Below are 21133 nucleotides of genomic sequence, written 5' to 3'. Positions count from 1 at the left end.
CTGGCATATTGAGTGCAGCACTTTCACAGCATCATCTTTTAGGATTTGAAATAGCTCAGCTGGAATTTCATCACGTCCACTAGCTTTGTTCGTAGTGATGCTTTCTAAGGCCCACTTGACTTCACATTCCAGGATGTCTGGCTCTAGGTGAGTGATCACACCATCGTGATTATCTGGGTCATGAAGATCTTTTTTGTATAGTTCTTCTGTGTATTCTTGCCACCTCTTCTTAATATCTTCTGCTTCTGTTAGGTCCATACCATTTCTGTCCTTTATTGTGCCTATCCTTGCATGAAATGTTCCCTTGGTATCTCTAATTTTCTTGAAGAGATCGCCAGTCTTTCCCATTCTATTGTTTTCCTCTATTTCTTTGCACGATTACTGAGGAAGGCTTTCTTATCTCTCCTTGCTATTCTTTGGAACTCTGCATTCAAGTGGGTATATTTTTCCTTTTTTCCTTTGCTTTTTGCTTCTCTTTTCATAGCTACTTGTAAGGCCTCCTAAGACATCCATTTTGCTTTTTTGCATTTCTTTTTCTTGGGGAATGTCTTGATTCCTGTTTCCTGTACAATGTCATGAACCTCCATCCATAGTTCTTCAGGTACTCTATCAGATATAATCCCTTGAATTGATTTGTCACATCCACTGTATAATCGTGAGGGATTTGATTTAGGTCATACCTGAATGGTCTAGTGGTTTTCCCTACTTTCTTCAATTTCAGTCTGAATTTGGCAATAAGGAGTTCATGATCTGAGCCACAGTCAGCTCCTGGTCTTGTTTTTGCTGACTGTATAGAGCTTCTCCATCTTTGGCTGCAAAGAATATAATCAATCTGAATTCAGTATTGACCATCTGGTGTTGTCCATGTGTAGAGTCTTCTCTTGTGTTGTTGGAAGAGGATGTTTGCTAAGACCAGTGCATTCTCTTGGGAAAACTCTATTAGCCTTTGTCCTGCTTCATTCTGTACTCCAAGGCCAAATCTTCCTGTTACTCCAGGTATCTCTTGACTTCCAATTTTTGCATCCAGTCCCCTATAATGAAAAGGACATCTTTTTGGGGTGTTAGTCCTAGGTCTTGTAGGTCTTCATAGAACCGTTCAACTTCAGCTTCTTCAGCATTACTGGTTGGAGCATCAGATCAGATCAGATCAGTCGCTCAGTCGTGTCCAACTCTTTGCGACCCCATGAATCGCAGCACGCCAGGCCTCCCTGTCCATCACCAACTCCCAGAGTTCACCCAGACTCACGTCCATTGAGTCAGTGATGCCATCCAGCCATCTCATCCTCTGTCGTCCCCTTCTCCTCCTGCTCCCAATCCCTCCCAGCATCAGAGTCTTTTCCAATGAGTCAACTCTTTGCATGAGGTGGCCAAAGTACTGGAGTTTCAGCTTTAGCATCATTCCTTCCAAAGAAATCCCAGGGCTGATCTCCTTCAGAATGGACTGGTTGGTTGGAGCATAGACTGGGATTAATGTGATATTGAATGGTTTGCCTTGGAAATGAACAGAGATCATTCTGCCATTTTTGAGATTGCATCCAAGTACTGCATTTCGGACTCTTGTTGCGTATGATAGCTACTCCATTTCTTGTAAGGGATTCTTGCCTATAGTAGTAGATATAATGGTCATCTTATTTAAATTCACCCATCCAGTCCATTTTAGTTCTCTGATTCCTAAAATGTCAACGTTCACTCTTGCCATCTCCTGTTTGACCACTTCCAATTTGTCTTGATTCATGGACCTAACATTCCAGGTTCCTATGCAATTTTGCTCTTTACAGCATCAGACTTTGCTTCTATCACCAGTCACATCCACAACTGGATGGTTGTTTTTGCTTTGGCTCTGTCTCTTCATTCTTTCAGGAGTTACTTCTCCACTGATCTCTAATAGCATATTGGGTACCTATCGACCTGGGGAATTCATCTTTCAGTGTCCTAATTTTTCGCCTTTTCATACTGTTCACGGGGTTCTCAAGGCAAGAATACTAAAGTGGTTTGCCATTCTCTTCTTCAGTGGACCACGTTTTGTCAGCACTCTCCACCATGACCCTTCCTTCTTGAGTGGCCCTATAAGGCATGGCTCATAGTTTCACTAAGATAGACAAGGCTGTGGTCCATGTGATCAGATTGATTAGTTTTCTGTGATTGTGGTTTTCAGTCTGTCTGCCTTCTGATGGAGAAGGTAAGAGGCTTATGGAAGCTTCCTGATGGGAGAGACTGACTGAGGGGGAAATTGGGTCTTGTTCTGATGGGCGGGGCCATGCTCAGTAAATCTTTAATCCAATTTTCTGTTAATGGGTAGAGCTGTGTTCCCTCCCTGTTATTTACTTGGGGCCAAACTATGGTGGGGCTTCCCTGGTGGCTCAGAGGTTAAAGCATCTACCTCCAATGCGGGAGACCTGGGTTTGATCCCTGGGTTGGGAAGATCCCCTGGAGAAGAAAATGGCAACCCATTCCAGTATTCTTGCCTGGAGAATCCCATGGACAGAGGAGCCTGGTAGGCCACAGTCCATGGGGTCGCAAAGAGTCGGATACGACTGAGCGACTTCACTTTCACTTTCAAACTATGGTGGAGGTAATGAATATCTGTAGACAGTTTATTTAATCTCTCTGTGCCTCAGTTTCTTCATCTGTAAAATGGGGCAAACCACCTATCTCATAGAGTTGATATGAGGTTTATTTTCTTCCTTTCCATTCCCTACTTGCATTGTTTTGATATATTTAGTCCCTATCCTTCGTCATTAACCTCAGGGCTCCATTTTCCAATGACACTTTTTCCAATCACTTCAGTCCCCCTTGATTTCTTTAGGTCCTAAGAAAGAATCCCTTAAATTTGTATAGTGACCTAAAGTTTTCAGGGAACTTCACACTTTGACATACCTTTTATCTTGTTTTAATCTCACAATAGCTCTATAAAGCAGGCAGAATAGAAATTAGTTTTGCTAGTACTTAGGCATTTTTACCGGAGAAGGCAATGGCAACCCACTCCAGTACTCTTGCCTGGAAAATCCCATGGACGGAGGAGCCTGGTAGGCTGCCGTCTATGGGGTTGTACAGAGTCGGATACGACTGAAGTGACTTAGCAGCAGCAGCAGCAGGCATTTTTACAGTTGAAGAAACTAAAAACTCAGAGAGGCTAAATTATATACCCACCATCACTCAAGACTAGATCTCTGGGCTTCTCATCTCACAAGAGTGCTTCCTTCCCTATCCTACCTATTACCCAACAACTATTACAACAGACCCTGATGCTGGACAAGATTGAAGGCAGGAAGAGAAGGGGACAACAGAGGATGAGATGGTTGGATGGCATCACCGCCTTGATGGACATGAGTTTGAGCAAGCTCCAGGAGTTGGTGATGGACAGGGAAGCCTGGCATGCTACAGTCCATGGGGTTGCAAAGAGTCAGAAACAACTGAGCAACTGAACTGAATTGATTACAACACAAAGTCAGCAGCACAAAATTTCAAAAACTTTCTAAAATTCCTGGTATTTTAGTCTTATTGCTCTATCTACATATATAAAATGTTTTCAAAGCAAAGAGATTGTGTTATCCACTAATCTGAATCTTCTATAGTATTTAATACAATGTGGGAACTTCAAGAAACAGCCAGTAAAAACTTGCTGGTTGACCCTACCAATGGCACACCTTAGCCACTCCTATCTTTTAGAGATTCATTCTTTCTCAAAAAGATGTTTAGTGGCTAAACATCTAGCCGCTAAATTGTGTCCAATTCTTTCGGGACTCCATGGACTGTAGCCTGCCAGGCTCTCTGTTCATGAATTTTCCCAGGCAAAAATACTGGAGTGGGTGGCTTCTCCAGGGTATCTTTCCCACCCAGGGATCAAATCCATGTCTCCTGCATTAGCAGGCAGATTCTGTACCACTGAGCCACCTGGGAAGCCCTTCTAAAAAGATACAAAACACCTTTTAGTACTTTTTCACTCTCATTCATGTTCTCTTCCTGTACCCTTTTCTTTCTGGGTTCCAAACTTCACCATATCATTTGAAAGAGTATTTGGAAGTTTATGGGAAAGGAGATCAATAAATTGAAGTTCAACATGTGATTCTTGTTAGAATTATTTGCTCTGTGTTACTAACAGAGAAGGCTTCCCTTGTGGCTCAGCTGATAAGGAGTCTGCCTGCAATTCAGAAGACCTGGATTCAATCCCTGCATTGGGAAGATCTCCTGGAGGAGGGCATGGCAATCCACTCCAGTATTCTGGCCTGGAGAACCCCATGGACAGAGAACTTTGCTACCAAAGGCTACCAAAGGCTACAGTCCACATGGTCACATAGAGTCTGACATGACTGAGTGACTAACACACACACACACACTAATAGAGAAATGAAGTTTTTACTACTTTAAGAAAATGTTTGTAAAAATATAATTATTTCATAAATGAATCATCTTATTAGAATTAGCAATTATCTCTAGGATTCTGTTAACAATTTCTCTCCTAGTTTGAAACTCTAGATTACTGCCTCTTAAAATTTAGGAAACCACCCAATATTCAACCAAGTGTAATACATCTAAACAATGGAATACTACTCAGCAATAGAAGGGAATGAACTATGATAGATACAACAACACACATGATTCTCAATATCATTATGCTGAGTGAAAGGACAGATACAAAGACTACTTATGATTCCATTTATGTAAAATTCTAGGAAATTCAAATTATAGTGTCAGAAATCGAATCAGTGGTTGCATAGGCATGGGCAGGGAATAGAAGCAGGGAGAAGTAGGATCAGAAAGGAACCTGAGGAAACTCTAGGGGATGATGGATGTGTTCACTGTCTTTTGTTTTCATTGTCTTGAATTTCATGGGCATAGATGTACATCAAAATGTATCAAAGTGCACATTTTATGTACCATTTATCATATCTCAAATATACCTTATTCAAGCTGTTTGAAAATTTAATGTCATATAAATCACCTGGCAATCTTATAAAAATATATATTCTGATATGGGCCTGAGATTCTGCTTTTCTAACAGTTCCAGGTAATGCTGGAACTTCCGCTCTGTGGACCACATTTTGAGTAGCAAGGTTTTGTGACCTAATTTTACATTAGCAGGTATTGTGTTCATTTACAGTATATGGTATACTTTTTCTGTTCTGAAAAACCATAAGAAAACAAATAAAAGACTTACTTTGACAGGAAACCACATGTAGGAATCCTCTTCGGGATATATGAACATTCCATATTCTTCCTTGGTCATAGATTCAAATATACAGTGAAAAAACTCAGACTTCACCCCTTCCCCCACAGAACGAATTTCTTTAATAAATTCAACCTGAGAAAAGAGGACTTTGTCAGGTCCAGACTTAAAATATAATGCCTTGACATTTACAGAAAAGTTTCAAGCCTCCTGCCATCACCAGAATTCCCAGAACCCACTCTCCTTACCTAACTGTACTATGCTCTCTCACTTTGCTTCTGATAGTGGGTGCCGTGAGCCTGCTTACTGTCAGATTACTGTATAGTGAGTACATGGGTCCCTCCCATGGCCACATGAACCAAGTGAAGTGAGGTTCTGGCAACACTCAACATTCACCAATTATGCTGACTAACATCTTGAACCAAATTTTGATGTGCTTCAAACCCCTGAGCCCCTAAATTTCTCAATTTTTCTCTCTTGTCTAGCTTCCTCTCATCAGTCAAGCTTTACAACTTAGGCTACAGTCAACAAATATTTGGTTTCTTCTGCCTCGCCCCTCATTAGAACTTCAGATAAACAGCCCTCCCTCCCTGTCAGCCTGGACATGGCACCTTTGTTGGAAATTTCAGAGCTGACTGCCCAGAGCCCTCATGTGAGCATCAATAAGAACTGGTCCCTCTTTTCTAAAGTCTACCTCTGGGATTTGCAGTGCGAGTACTATCTTAGATTTCCTCCCATCTCTCTAACTACTCTTTGTTGTAAATATTTATGTGTTTATTTGGCTGTGTCAGGTCTTAGTTGTGGCATGTGGTATCTTTAGTTGGGATATGCAAGATCTTTAGTTGCCGCATAGGAACTCTTAGTTGTGGCATGCATAATCTAGTTCCCTGACCAGGCATCAAACCCAGGCCCCCTGCATTGGGAGTGTAGAGTCTTATCCACTGGACCGCTGAGCAAGTCCCTCTAACTACTCCTTCTATACTTCCCTTCCGTTTGTTTCTTTTCATCTTTTTAATGTAAATATCACCAAGCTTCACTGAGAGTTCTCTTTCACTTCTCTTTACCTAGATTTACCTCCTTGGCCTTGTCCATCATCACCAAGGGCCTGCCTCACATTCCATCAAGATATACCAAGAATAAATTAAGCTTGCTTCTGATTTTCTTACTTCCACTCATTTATACAACAAGGTTGTCTTTGCTATGGTCAGGACGTGCTCATAAAGAGCTCGACAACTTTGACTTGTTGAGAGTCTACATTTTGATTGGATTTCTCTTGAAGTTTACCTTCTTACCTCTTTGTCATTTCCTGTAGGCAGAATCACTTTCTATTGATTTCCTCATAATCAAGATTTAAAGGAAAATAGGTACAGAGGGAGATAAAAACTAGAAAGCCTAGCTTATAAAATCCTTTCCTCATTTTCCATCAGAATCCTGAGACCCAACTCTCAGAGTCTGACTTCCTCTCTGAGAACCTAACTTTTCCCTTCTTGGCTGATATCAGGAAAATGCACTCCCCTCTGGACAGATGCCAGCTCTCACCTACAAAGTTAATCTTTATTCTGTGGGCAAAGGATCTGAAGTATTACACAGTAAAAACCTTACAGATGCCCCCAAGGATGAAGTGAAGGATGGCTAGGAAATGGAACCAACACAGTGGAAAGTCTGTGACTAAAACTAGAGCCAAAAGTATCCATTCTACCTGCCGCTTGCTGAATGCATTCATTGCCCCAATTCTTCACCCCTCCTTGGCCCAGGTCTTTCGCATGTGGCTTTATAGTTCCTCTCATTAAAAAGGCTGAGTATAGCTTTTTTTCGGATCCGCCATCTGCGGTGGAACCGCCGCCAAGATGCAGATTTTCGTGAAGACCCTGACGGGGAAGACCATCACTCTCGAGGTCGAGCCCTCGGATACAATAGAAAATGTAAAGGCCAAGATCCAGGATAAGGAAGGAATTCCTCCTGACCAGCAAAGACTGATCTTTGCTGGCAAGCAACTGGAAGATGGACGTACTTTGTCTGACTACAACATTCAAAAGGAGTCCACTCTTCATCTAGTGTTGAGACTTCGTGGTGGCGCTAAGAAAAGGAAGAAGAAGTCTTACACCACTCCCAAGAAGAACAAGCATAAGAGAAAGAAGGTTAAATTGGCTGTTCTGAAATACTATAAGGTGGATGAGAATGGCAAAATCAGTCGCCTTCGCCGGGAGTGTCCCTCAGATGAATGTGGTGCTGGAGTTTTTATGGCCAGTCACTTTGACAGACATTATTGTGGCAAATGTTGTCTGACCTATTGTTTCAACAAACCAGAAGACAAGTAATTGTATATTGGTTAATAAAGATATGAGCTAACATTTAAAAAAAAAAAAAAAAAAAGGCTGAATATATTATGCCAGCCCTTGACTTGAGTTCAGCCATGTGACTTGATTTGACTAAACCAATGTTTGTTGTCTAACTGGGCCTGCTATCTTTTTTTTGGCAGTGGCTTGGCAGGTGGGTGTGGAGGGGCCTTGCTATCTTGTACCTCTGACACTGATATGCGAACATGTTTGTGGGTCCTAGGAAGAAGATGGAAAACATAGGAGTCAGGGCCAGACTGCCTGAGCCAGGCCAAGCCTAGGTAACCAATCCCTAGCCAATTCTCAAACATGTAAACAGGTACAGACAAAATCTGAAAAGCCACTCAGATGAGTTCAACTTAGAGCAGCAGTCTCAGCAGAACTGCAGATCTGTAAAATTACTATTTTAAGTCACTATGCTTTGGGATGGTTCATTATGAAGCATTTCTGTAGCCAAAGGTAACTAACTAATAGTTAGCTCATAGAGCCAATGGTCAATTAAACATCCTGGAGCTTTTCTCTGAAGGGTAAGCAAGGAATCCTGGTAACCATTAGGCTGATAACTATAGTTGCAAATACAGGTTCTCCTTGTACCACATTATATAAATGTTCCCCCCACACACATCAGTAAAAATATTATGAGGATTTTTAGCATACCACTAATATTTTCTGGAGGTCAGTGTCTTCAGCTTGGCTTAACTGACATAGAGCATCTTCAACTAAGTGACTTCGTCTGACTCTAAGCGTAAATGAAGGAGATTCATCCCTTCTTGGCAGAATTATTCCCCTAAAATCCATGTAGTTGTTCACTTCAGATTTCTAGAAAAAGAAATATTTTAGGAATCCTCATAGGAGTACAAGAAATTGTGTAATATTTCAAATAAACATTTTATATAGCATACATTTATGCCAACCATTGCTATATATACTCATATCGCAATAACTTAAGTAAAAGAGCATTTAACTATAATTTGGAAGACAAAGAGATCATAAAATCTATGGCACCAAGGAATTGCGCAAATGATGGAATACTCAGTTAAGTTCAGTTGCTTAGTTGTGTCCGACTCTTTGCGACCTCATGAATTGCAGCATGCCAGGCCTCCCTGTCCATCACCAACTCCCAGAGTTCACCCAAACTCATGTGCATCAAGTTGGTGATGCCATCCAGCCATCTCATCCTCTGTCGTCCCCTTCTCCTCCTGCCCCCCATCTCTCCCAGCATCAGAGTCTTTTCCAATGAGTCAACTCTTCGCATGAGGTGGCCAAAGTACTAGAGTTTCAGCTTTAGCATCATTCCTTCCAAAGAAATCCCAGGGCTGATCTCCTTTAGAATGGACTGGTTGGATCTCCTTGCAGTCCAAGGGACTCTCAAGAGTCTTCTCCAACACCACAGTTCAAAAGCATCAATTCTTCGGTGCTCAGCTTTCTTCACAGTCCAACTCTCACATCCATACATGACCACTGGAAAAACCATAGCCTTGACTAGACGGACCTTTGTTGGCAAAGTAATGTCTCTGCTTTTGAATATGCTATCTAGGTTGGTCATGACTTTCCTTCCAAGGAGTAAGCGTCTTTTAATTTCATGGCTGCGGTCACCATCTGCAGTGATTTTGGAATACTACACAGCCATTAAAAAAAAAACTAACAAAATTTTGCCTTTTGCAGCAACATGGATGGACTTGGAGGGCATTTTGCTACGTGAAGTACAACGTATGGAAAAAGACAAATACTGTATGATATCATTTACATGTGGAATCTAAAAACTACAACAAACTAGTGAATAAAACAAAAAAGAAGGAGACTAACAGATACAGAGAACAAACTAGTGTTTACCAGTGGGGAGAGGAAAGCTGGGAGGGGCAATATAGGAGTAGAGGGGAAGGGGTACAAACCATTAGATACAAAATAAGCTACAAGTATATATTGTACAACACAGGGATATAGCCAATATTTTATAATAACTATAAATGAAGTATAACCTTTAAAAATTGTGAATCGCTATATTGCATGTCTGTAATTTATATAATATTGTACACCAACTATGATTTAATTTTTTTTTTTTTAAAAAAAAAGGTTAATGGGAAATGTTACAGTGGAAGAATGTGGTCACCATCTGAACCCACTGATGAATCTCAGAATGAACAAAAGTGAAACCACCAGAAATAATGCACTGAAATATGGAGAGGTGAAAATAAACTGAGCCTGGAATTTGCTTTACAATACTTAACAAAAATATGGGAATTCCCTGGTGGCCAGAGGTTAGGACTTCGAGCTTTCACTGCTGAGGGTGAGGGATCAAACCCTGTCAGGGAACTAAGATCCTACAAGCTGCATGCCACAGCAAAAAAAAAAAAAAAAAAGAAACTTTAGCAAAAGTAGTAGCAACTAAAAATTTAAAAAATGATAAATGAAGTATGGCAAAATGTTGATGACTGCTGAAAATTTGTGCTGGGGTTTAATATGCCATTATCTCTACTTTGTATATATTTGAAAATTTTACATAATGAAAAATAAGACATACATACCAGCATTCTTATTTGGGAATCAGCTTGCAATAATTTAATTTTGGACACCAAATTAAAGGCAAATGGAAAATCACTGAAAATAATCAGATTGAAGTTTTCTGCAGGTATCTAAAAATTAAAAAGACAGAAGAATTTTGATAATCAAAAGAAAAGGAAGCCTTCATTCCTTTACCTCACTACCTTAAATTATTTACCTCCATACTTTATAGAATTCATTTTTAAGAATCTAAATTACCTAGAAACAAATTTCTAGGAAAATGCATTTGCTTTGTGGCTGAAAGATACTTTAAGTTATCCAAGAGCATCTACTTTAGCAAATTCAGCATTATAATGAGGACATTTTCAGATCATAACTTACAAAGAAGCTACATAGCTATTAATGTATTTCCCTTTCCCTTTTAAAGTACAAAAAATATTCAGAAAGTAAAATATTATTCTTACCAGGTTTTTTTCCCTATTGATCACTCTTCTTCTATCTTCATAAAAGTCCAACAAAAAGGAGAATTCATTTATGTGGAACATATCTTCTGGTAATCGACAGTTAGTTTTGTTTACCTTAAAGAAAATACAACCTGTGATATTTATTTTCTATCAATGAGTAACTTAATCTATTTTTATATATGGCTCAGTTCAGTCGCTCAGTTGTCTTTGCGACTGTTGTCCGACTCTTTGCGACCCCATGGACCGCAGCATGCCAGGCCTCCCTGCCCATCACCAACTCCCGGAGTTTACCCAAACTCATGTCCATTGATTCGGTGATGCCATCCAACCATCTCATCCTCTATCGTCCCCTTCTCCTCCTGCCTTCAATCTTTCCCAGCATCAGGGTCTTTTCAAATGAGTCAGCTCTTTGCATCGGGCGGCCAAAGTATTGGAGCTTCAGCTTTAGCATCAGTCCTCCAGTGAATATTCAGGGTTGATTTCCTTTAGGATTGTTGGTTTGATCTTCTTGCTGTCCAAGGGACTCTCAAGAGTCTTCCCCAACACCACAGTTCGAAAGCATCAATTCTTTGGCACTCAGCCTTCTTTATGGTCCAACTCTCACATCTGTACATGACTACTGGAAAAACCACAGCTTTGACTGTATGGACCTTTGTCAGCAAAGTAATGTCTCTGCTTTTTAATACGCTACTTAGGTGTGTCAAAGTTTTTCTTCCAAAGAATAAGCGTCTTTTCATTGCATGCCTACAGTCACCATCCACAGTAATAATCAAAATATCTAATTTTAAAAAATGGGCAGACGAACCGAACAGACTTTTTTCAAAGAAGACTTACAGATGCCCAACAAGTACATGAAAATATGCTCAACATCATTAATCATTAGGGAAATGCAAATCAAAACCATAGTGCAATATTACCTTATGGCTATTAGAATGGCTATCATCAAAAATACAAGAGAGAAGTGTTGGTGAGGATGTGGAGAAAAAGGAACTTCCGTGCACCATTAGTGGGAATGTCAATTGGTGTGGGCACTATGGAAAACAGTATGAAGGCTTCCTCACAAAATTAAAAATAGAACTACCACATGATCCAGCAATCCCACCTTTGGGTATAGAGCCAAAGGAAATGAAATCACCTGCTCAAAGAGATACCTACAGCCCCATGTTCATTTTAGCATTATTTAGAATAGCCAAGATAAATAAACAACCTAAGCGTCCATGGACAGATGAATGGATAAAGAAGATATGGTGTGTATATATGTGTACACATATACACTGGTACATACATATATACGCAATGGAATTTTATTCAGCCATGAGAAACAAGGAAATCCTGCCATTTGCAACAACATGGATGGATGGTGAGGACATTATGCTAAGCAAAATACTTCAGAGAAAGGCAAATACAGTAAGATATCACTTACACATGAGATCTAAAAAAAGCTAAACTCAGAAACAGAGTGGAGTGGTGGTTTATAGAATTGGGGGTGGGAGAAAAGGAGAGATGTTGCTCAAACGGTACAAACTTGCAGTTATAAGATAAATAAGTTCTGGGGATTTAATGCACAGCATGGCGATCATAGTTAACAATATTGTACTATATAGTAGAAAGTTGCTAAGACAGTAGATCTTAAGTGTTCTTACCACACTAAATAAACAGTAACTATAAGTGTTTTGTAATATATATGTGTCTAGAAAGAGAAAAAGTGGAAGTAGTAACAGATTTTATTTCTTTGGGCTCCAAAGTCACTGAGGATAGTGACTGTAGCCATGAAATTAAAAGACTCCTGCTCAGTGGAAGGAAAGTTATGACAAACCTAGAGAGAATATTAAAAAACAGAGATACCGCTTTGCTGACAAAGGTCCATATAGTCAAAACTATGGTTTTTCCAGTAATCGTATACAGATGTGAGAGTTGGACCATAAAGAAGACTGAGCGCCAAAGAATTACTGCTTTCATAACGTGGTGCTGGAGAAGACTCTTGAGAGTCCCTTGAACAGTGAGAAGATCAAACCAGTCACTCCTAAAGGAAATCAACCCTGAATGTTCACTGGAAGGACTGACGCTGAAGCTGAAGCTCCAATACTTTGGCCATCTGATGCGAAGAACCGACTCACGTGAAACGACACTGATGCTGGTGAATACTGAAGGCAAAATGAGACGTGGGCAACAGAGGATAGTAGGCAACAGACTTAGTGACTGAACAACAACAAATCAAATTAACACACTGTACACCTTAAACTTACACAATGTTCTATTTCAGTTATATCTTAATAAAGATGGAGGAAATACACTACTTTAGAAATATGAGTGCATTATTACTTCTGAAAAGCACTAACTTTTTGCACACAATACTCTCTCCTATTGAGACTGATATTTTGTGATGAAACAGTACTCTTGCCTGGAAAATCCCATGGACAGAGGAACCTGGTAGGCTATAGTCCATGGGGTCGCAAAGATTCAGACAGGACTGAGTGACCTCACTTTCACTTTCTTTTTGTTTTGGTTACCAATTGAGCAATTTATATTTATAAAAGCATCTATTTTAGCTAATTATTTTTCAATTGAACAATATCAATTTAATTCTGCTCTTCTATTTAAAATGCTCTGATTCCTTCCTGTCCTCCAATAATTATTGGATTTATTAGTAGCCGCCTAATCTTAGGTTACTTCTGGATTATGTTATATACACTAATGAAAATGCTGAATCATTGTCATATCTGAGTATTTGTGCCTGTAATATATTATATATACACTATATACATGTTATATGTACTATGTAATATATTCCACCAGAGTCTATCCAGTTAGCAAAACAAACAAAATTCTAAATATTTAAGGTCTGAATCAAATATTTTCATTCTTGCTGTGGAAAATAAAATAAGACTTCAACTGGCTAACAACTAAGGGAACTTGATTTAGTAAAATGGTGTATACATGAAGCCTTACCTTATACACGTCTTTCATCACTTCCAGAAGAGTTTTAACATTGTGGTTACTCTGAACAGTTTCAGTCCAGCAAATCATTTGAGAGATGATGGCAGTTTTCAGCATCTGGACAAGTGAGTTGAGAGAAGATTCTTGCAAAGATGTCCAACACTGCTCTGAGAGGTGTAAAATCAGCCATGATAAATATCCACCTCCAAAAAAATTCTCTCAGTTTTCTTAGATCTTTAATGTAAGAAATAGATCATATTTTCCAGTTCTGATGGCATAACCCATAAATCATGGGATAACCTTTTTGAAGGATAACATCCTGGACAATATTTATTACTCACAGATGTGGAAAAAATTTTTGCTCCCTGATTAAGTATCTTTGGAATTAAAAGCTCAAATTCAGGTTTCTGAAAAAAATGTGTTGATTATTCATATTTATGCTTGATTACTTGATTGATTTCATGATTTTCAAACTGAAAATTCCACAGGGTATTTATAAGGTCTGAAAATATACACAGGTGAAAACACAGAATACATATGCACACACACACATATACACACAAAGACACAAAATGTGATCAAGGACAATTTTAATCTGAAAAAAAATTATCTTTGTTTTCAGACTTTATGATCACCTATGATAGATGGATATATTTTTAAATTAGTTCAGTAACAATATTTTAGTATCTCTGAGTTACAAACTGAATTTCTGTACCTTTAGAAGAAAATTCTCAGAAAACAAACAAGTCAAATGTTAAAATGTATTTTCAAGTTAATGTAATTAAAATAGTATGACCCAGATGCATGAAAGGCAGACAATGTAGCAGACTTCACAAATGGAATCAAATACATACGAGACATTGGTATATGATGAAAGAGGGATTGTGTATTATCAGGGAATGAAACAGATCACTTAATAAATGTGTGACAACTGGAAACTGATCCAAAAAAATGAAATGTAATCAAGATAAACTCCATATAGTTCAAAGATTTGAACATTAAAAATTAAACAATGGGGGGACGGATATATTGGGAGATTGGATTGATGAACCTACTGGATAGCACAGGGAACTCTACTTAATACTCAGTAATGGCTTATATGGGAAAGGAATCTAAAAAAGAGTGGATTTTTATATATTATAACTGATTCACTTTGCTATACAACAGAAACTAATACAACATTGTAAATCAACTATATTCCAATAAAAATTAATTAAAAGAATAAAACAATGAATATTCTAATAGGAACATGGGAAATCTTTAAATTTTATCATGAGGTAAACTTTTTGAGGAAAGATCAGAAACCATAAAAGAAAATGTTAATACAGTAGGCTGCATAAAAGTGTTTAAAAATAATTACGCATGGCAAAAATGGCAAAAAGTAAAAAATTTCAGTAACCTAAAGGAAAAAAATTGCACCTCATCTTATGGATAAAGAATTAATTGTTGGGACTTCCCTGGTGGCCCAGTAGTTAAGAATCCACCTGCCAATGCAGGGGATACAGATTCGATCTTTGGTCCAGGAAGATCCCAAATGCCAAGGAACAACTGAGCCCGAGAGATACAACTACTGAAACCCTCATGCCTAGAGCCCATACTCCACATCAAGAAGCCGCCACACCGAGAAGTCCTTGCATTGCAACGAAGAGCAGCCCCCGCTTGCCTCCACTAGGAAAGCCTGCACACAGCAACGAAGACTCAGCGCAGCCAAAACTTAATAAATAAATAAATAATTTTTTTTAAAAAACTGCCTTAGTAGTTTAAAAAACTTCAAATAGAAAAGAAAGATACTAACAACAAATGGAAAAATAGGTAAGAGGAGAGAACTGATGGTTTGTAGAGTATGATATACAAATATAGCTGAATATAGGGAAAAAAGCACAACTTCACTTATAATGAGACAATTTAAATTAAGATATTCTTAAAAATTCCCTGGAAGCCCAGTAGTTAGGACTTCAGCCTCCCACTGCATGGGACATGGGTTCCACAAGCAAGCCATGTGGCAGGGCCAAAAAAGAACAAGAAATAGATTCTTCTTTTCAGAGTGGTATAGACCAAAGTTTGGTTTACACTGTGGAGAAATGTGTGGGCTGATGCTTTCATATTAATTGATTAAGTATAAATGGTACATCTTCTGTCAGAGCTGCCATATTGCCCAATTCCAAGGGTGATAATGTGAATGGTGACCCCTTAAGCTGGGCAATATGGTGGCCCTGACATCTGTGGAGGGCCATTTGGCAAAATTTCTCAAGATTTAAAATGCACATACAATGTGATCCAGTAATTTTGCTTTCTGAAAATTTCCCTGCTTGTGTAAATATATATATATATATATTCATATAAATATATATTGTATTATTATATAATATATATTAAATATGTATAATTATAATATAATTATAAGCATGGAAATTTCCAGAAAGCAAAATTATTGGGTCTATATATATATATACAAAGAAATGTATGTTAGAACTATTATAAGAGCAAAAATTTAGAAACAATTATTCATGTACATGAATAGAATACTATTCAGCCATTAAATTGGAACAAAGCATTCATATAAGTCAGGTAATATAATGATTTCCACAATATCGTGATTTGTGGAAAAAAGCAAGTTGCTGAAGTATGTATGCTACCATTTGAAAAAAAAGAATACATTTCTATATGTTTTTATAGAGTATCTTTCAAACGTTATGTAAGAAACTCTACTTTGTAACTGCTTTGTGGGAGGGAAATTAGATGGCTATTTCACTGTATATATCATCTTTGTATCTTTTAAGCTTTGGACTTTGAACATTAGCTCAAAGTCATACAAGGATATCTCAAAGCACTGAATAAAATAAAAAACAAGAACACAAAGATAAACATTGTTCCTCTCATGTCTGATCAAAATACCTAAAGTTTTAAAACACCATAAACAAAAAATTTTAAAGTATGGTTTTATCTTGACTGAATTCTCTATGGTTGTGAAATTCTGAGGTCGAGTCCATGACCAAGTCTAGGAATTACACATGTTTTGTAATAATAAGAGTAGTGATTATCTACTCAATCGTGTCTGACTCTTTGAGACCCCGTGGACTGTAGCCCACCAGGCTCCTCTGTCCATAGGATTTTCCAGGCAAGAGTACTGCAACGGGTTGCCATTTCCTTCTCCAGGGGATCTTCCCGACTCAGGATTTGAACCCATGTCTCTAGTGTTTCCTTCATCTCCTGTGTCTCCTGTATTGCAGGAGGATTCACTGAGCTACCAATGAAGCCCATTAAAATAGTTTTGAAATCAAGCAGGATCCTGTGTGGTCCTCCTTAGTACAAGGGCCTTCTTGTGTCTCCTTCCTGCATCTTCCCTGCTTCTTGTTTGCAGGGAAAAGGCTTCAGCCTCCTAGACCTTCCCTGAGTTTCAAAGGGCAGATTCAAACTGTTACTCATTAGGAAAGTGAGGGAATGCAGAAACAAAGGGAAAGCAGTCAAGAAACAATAGTGGAGGGATGGGGCAGGGTCCTGGTTCCTCCTCAAAGGATATATAAGACAGTTTGACATATATCTCTGAGTTCTACAGGAACTAAGACTCTCACTCAGGTGGAGGATGGTAACTTCAGGCTGAGCACAAGCACTTGAACCCCAGACTGTTTACAGCCAGAAGGCTGAAGACTGAGATTCCTAGAGCACCACCCTGTTACCTCACCACCAACCAATCAGAAGAAAGACACACTCAGCAGCCCTCCATGAAAATTTTTCTTTAAAAACTCTTTCCTGAAACCCATCAGGGGGTTTAGGTCTTTTGAGCACAAATTGCCCATTCTCCTTGCTTGGCACTTGAAATAGACCTATCTCTGCCCCAAACGCCAATGCTTCTGTTTGTTTGCCCTCAATGTGTGTCGGGCACACAAACTTGAATTTCACAATAGCTTTAGGTTAATCTTTTCAATAATACACATATCACATACTCAAACATTTGTATAGTGTTTTCAAATCTATCTAAAATTTGTTACAAATTCTATTTCAGACAGTATTCTATTGAGAATACAGATAAAGTGACATAAAAGTAATCAAGCTTACTCAGGACTTTTGAAGATTGATTGGTCATTTTACGAATAGCCTCTGCAAATGGAACCACCAGAGTTATACAGTTCCTGGAATCAAGCATGACAGGACACTCTGGGAGCAGAAGGAAGACTGATAAAGCTTCTTGGTGTGAAGAACGACATGGAAGAGCCCCAAGCAGATTATCCTTGAGACATGTGGTTATCTGTGGTTGAAAAACAATCAGGGAAAGGCCCAGGACATATTAGATACAGTATCATAAGAAACAAGATATAAGAAGAGAGGTTTCATATCTACTATATTCCTAATGGAATAATAATTTAGTTTTCCTAAAACCTACTATTCAAACTCCATCACTCCTTAATATCCCAAATCCCCCTAAAGTAGTATGTGAGAACCATCTTCCCTATTTTATGTTGGAGTCAATGAAAGAAATAAAAGTGAAATCACATGCCTGGACCTACTGGACAAATCGTGAAGGTTGCTCAATTAGAAGGGATCCATACCTAAATCTATCTGACCTAAAATATACCGTAGCAGAGAAAAATGGCACATGTTCACCTCACCAATCCTATTTCATCTTCCTTCAGGGCTCACAGGAAGATGGCATTGCCCGGCCTCCCTGCAGTTCGGTGGAGCCATGTGACCAGGTTCCAGCTAATGGAATGTGAGGGAAGGTGATATATGATACTTGCAGGCTTGACCCCTAAAGCTTCTCTGTGAACTTTCACACCCTTTTTCCTCATCTGCCAATCAACATGAAAGAGCTACCGGAGAATTCTATGGCCCTGGGGCCTAGAATGCCACAGAGAAGGAGCCTGAGTCACCCCTGAATGAGCTTGGGCGGAGGGGGGGAGGGTAACAGAATCTGCCATGCCCAAATATGCCACTCTGACATGACAATTATTTTAAGCTGAAGGCAAGTGAGAAAAAGTAGACACAGAATGAGCTCTCTGGCCTCCCCCATCTTCCTGAAAACAGAACATAATTCCCCTCATCAAGGTGTCCTCCTGTCCACAACTTCCCGTATCAGGAAGGGCATAACAGTCTCACTAGCAGAGCTGAGCTGGCCTGCCACACAGCAAACCTTACTACCTAGCCCTTATCTACCATTACTTTCTTCATATATCTGCCTTCCCACCATTTGCCATCTAAGAAGCTCAAAGTCCTTTTCCTTTGTCTTTTCACTTCTCTACAAAATTATTGTTCTTCATTTGCTAAGTTGCTATCATGAAGTGAAAGTGAAGTCGCCCAGTCGTGTCCGGCTCTTTGCGACCCTGGGGACTGTGTAGCCCACCAGGCTCCTCCACCCATGGGATTCTCCAGGCAAGAATACTGGAGTGGGTTGCCATTTCCTTCTCCAGGGGATCTTCCTGACCCAGGGATCGAACCCAGGTTTCCCACAAGCAGGCAGATGCTTTAACCTCTGAGCCACCAGGGAAGCCCTGTGTGACTCTTTGTGACACAGGGCTTCCATGGACACTAATTCCATGGACACTATACAGTCCATGGAATTCTCCAGGCCAGAATACTGGAGTGACTAGCCTTTCCCTTCTCCAGGGATCGAACCCAGGTCTCCCGCATTGCAGGTGGATTCTTTACCAGCTGAGCCACAAGGAAAGCCCCAGAATACTGGAATGGGTAGCCTTTCCCTTCTCCAGTGGATCTTCCCAACCCAGGAATCGAACCAGGGTCTCCTGCATTGCCGGCGAATTCTTTACCAACTGAGCTATCAGGATTGCTAGAGAAGCCCCAATTCTAACCACTCCTTAAAGTTACTCATCACTGAGTATTTCCATCTATATGCAGGATGCACATGTTAATAAACTTGCTTTTCTCTTGTTTGTCTGTCTTTTCTTAGTGTAATTTGCAAGGTCCCAGCCAATGAAGCTAAGATAAGGAGAGAAAAAATAATATTTTTTTCCTTCCCTACAGGTGCCTCCTACCTCAACCCTCTTTGGACTTTGGTGTGGGAAAAAAATCTTTACTGTGTGAATAAGCCATTGAGATTTCAAAGCTGTTTGGAGGAGCTTATGTTTGGAAGAGGTAATCAAGACGATGTTGCCCCTTGAACTGGACCTGGGCAATCAAAGCCTCCTCACCCACTCCCACGTGTTTGGAATGTATGCTCTGCCCACTGTTCCCACAGTTGGTGTGTTCCAAGGACCCTGCCTTCAGAGAGTAAGGTATTCTGAGACCATCTGGATGGTATATGTGACTGAACCCAGCAGTTAATGCCTCTGTATGAACTTGAAGATTCCAGGGGTTGGGTGTAGAGACCTACTCATCTTGATGTCACCCAAGACAAACCTTGTAAGTTCCCTGGCTTATTAAACCTGCCACCTTCCAATCTGGAGTGGCTGCCTCTTCAGTCTTTCCTGGTCCTCTGATCACAGGAGCCAGTTTCTGAACCAATAGTTTATTTATTCTAACAGATCTTAGATACTCTGTAACTACGAATGTCTGCCTTTACATAAGGATTAAGTAAGATGATACATAAAATAAACTGTGAAGTACTGTATATTATTGTTATTATTACATTAATGTTCTTGCAATTTGTTTTTTCATATGTTCAGAAGAACATGACTTCTGTTGAATGCTATTAGGTATACATGAGAAAGGTGTACAAAGTCAAATAACATCAAAATAGGGTCAAAAAAGCTCGATTTCTTTTGGCATATAACATCACAGAGTCTTTGATTTACTTGTGTGCATCATGACACCATAATAGTATGCAGTGTTCCCAAAGTTGCTTCACTAAGAGCCCCTTTTCATAGAGTGTTCTGCAAAACTAATGTTTCTTCACACTTATATTAGGTATAGCACACCAAATAATCTCCCACAGCACTTAATTTGTTAAAAATATACTTGATCACATTTACTACTCTTACTTTTTCACTTTGAAAATTAAAATAGTTTCTACTGCATATTAAGAAACTCTCTCCCCCTTTCCCTTCAAAATGTAGGGACCCACAACAGTATAAAGATGATTTTAAACCGAAGACATCAGAGATACAGCTAATAGAAGAATGAACGGAAAGAAGCTTTCAGAGCTTTCCTCATCTGACTAAATGCAGAGACTTCAAGAATGAAGCAGCCATAAATTTCCTCCTAACTGGGCAGGCAAGTGAGTAACACTGCCAGGGAAAAGACCCTGCACTTGAGTTTGGATGAGAAATTGCATAAACAAACATTACTGCAAACTATCTTATGTTCCATGTATCCGCCTAAAAGCCCCTCTGTTTCCCTGGAAAGTTCATTTGTTTTCTCACAGAAGCCCTTTCTATCCTTTCCCTAAAATTAGTGTATAAACCCTTATTCCTAGCTGTTCTGTACAAGAGTAGAACTTTTCTTTTCTGTCAATCCATCTATTGTTACTTGGTAGGTCCCCAAACATATGAATTCCATAATGCTCTTTTCATAAGTTATACTTCTTAAACATTGTTTTTCTCATACTGAAAAAAAAAAAATACTGTATCTACTGTACAATTAAGCATTCAGTAACAAAGGTGTGTCTAGTCAAAGCTATGGTTTTTCCAGTTGTCATGTATGGGTGTGAGAGTTGGCCTATAAACAAAGCTAAGCGCTGAAGAACTGATGCTTTTGAATTGTGGTGTTGGAGAAGACTCTTGAGAGTCCCTTGGACTGCAAGGAGATCCAACCTAAATCCTAAAGGAAATCAGTCC

The 21133-nt window shown here is 39.3% G+C and overlaps 2 protein-coding genes across 3 annotated transcripts in view; one reads left to right on the top strand and one right to left on the bottom strand.

Moving 5' to 3' along the window:
• The window catches only part of HERC6 (HECT and RLD domain containing E3 ubiquitin protein ligase family member 6), a 55396-nt gene that overhangs the window by 10206 nt on the left and 24057 nt on the right, over positions 1-21133 (bottom strand). For both annotated transcript variants that reach the window (XM_055587604.1, XM_055587603.1), the window contains exons 12-17: positions 17463-17652; positions 13419-13573; positions 10470-10583; positions 10029-10136; positions 8161-8322; positions 5159-5302 (exon numbers count right to left, since the gene is read on the bottom strand). In XM_055587604.1, the coding sequence (XP_055443579.1) occupies positions 5159-5302; positions 8161-8322; positions 10029-10136; positions 10470-10583; positions 13419-13573; positions 17463-17652 (873 nt within the window). The remainder of the gene's footprint in view (positions 1-5158; positions 5303-8160; positions 8323-10028; positions 10137-10469; positions 10584-13418; positions 13574-17462; positions 17653-21133) is intronic.
• On the top strand, positions 6978-7518 carry LOC129657441 (ubiquitin-40S ribosomal protein S27a). Its single transcript, XM_055587605.1, has one exon. The coding sequence runs from the start codon at positions 7015-7017 to the stop codon at positions 7483-7485; it is 471 nt and encodes a 156-aa protein (XP_055443580.1). The 5' UTR covers positions 6978-7014; the 3' UTR covers positions 7486-7518.

This window comes from Bubalus kerabau, chromosome 7, assembly GCF_029407905.1.
Source record: "Bubalus kerabau isolate K-KA32 ecotype Philippines breed swamp buffalo chromosome 7, PCC_UOA_SB_1v2, whole genome shotgun sequence".
In the NCBI taxonomy this organism is placed as follows: Eukaryota; Metazoa; Chordata; class Mammalia; order Artiodactyla; family Bovidae; genus Bubalus; species Bubalus kerabau.
The sequence above is the reverse complement of the archived record's forward strand: the minus strand, read 5'-3'. Positions and strand labels throughout refer to the sequence as shown.

Coding starts and splice junctions, on each gene's coding strand:
- LOC129657441 (XM_055587605.1), top strand. CDS start 7,015: ATGCAGATTTTCGTGAAGACCCTGACGGGGAAGACCATCACTCTCGAG.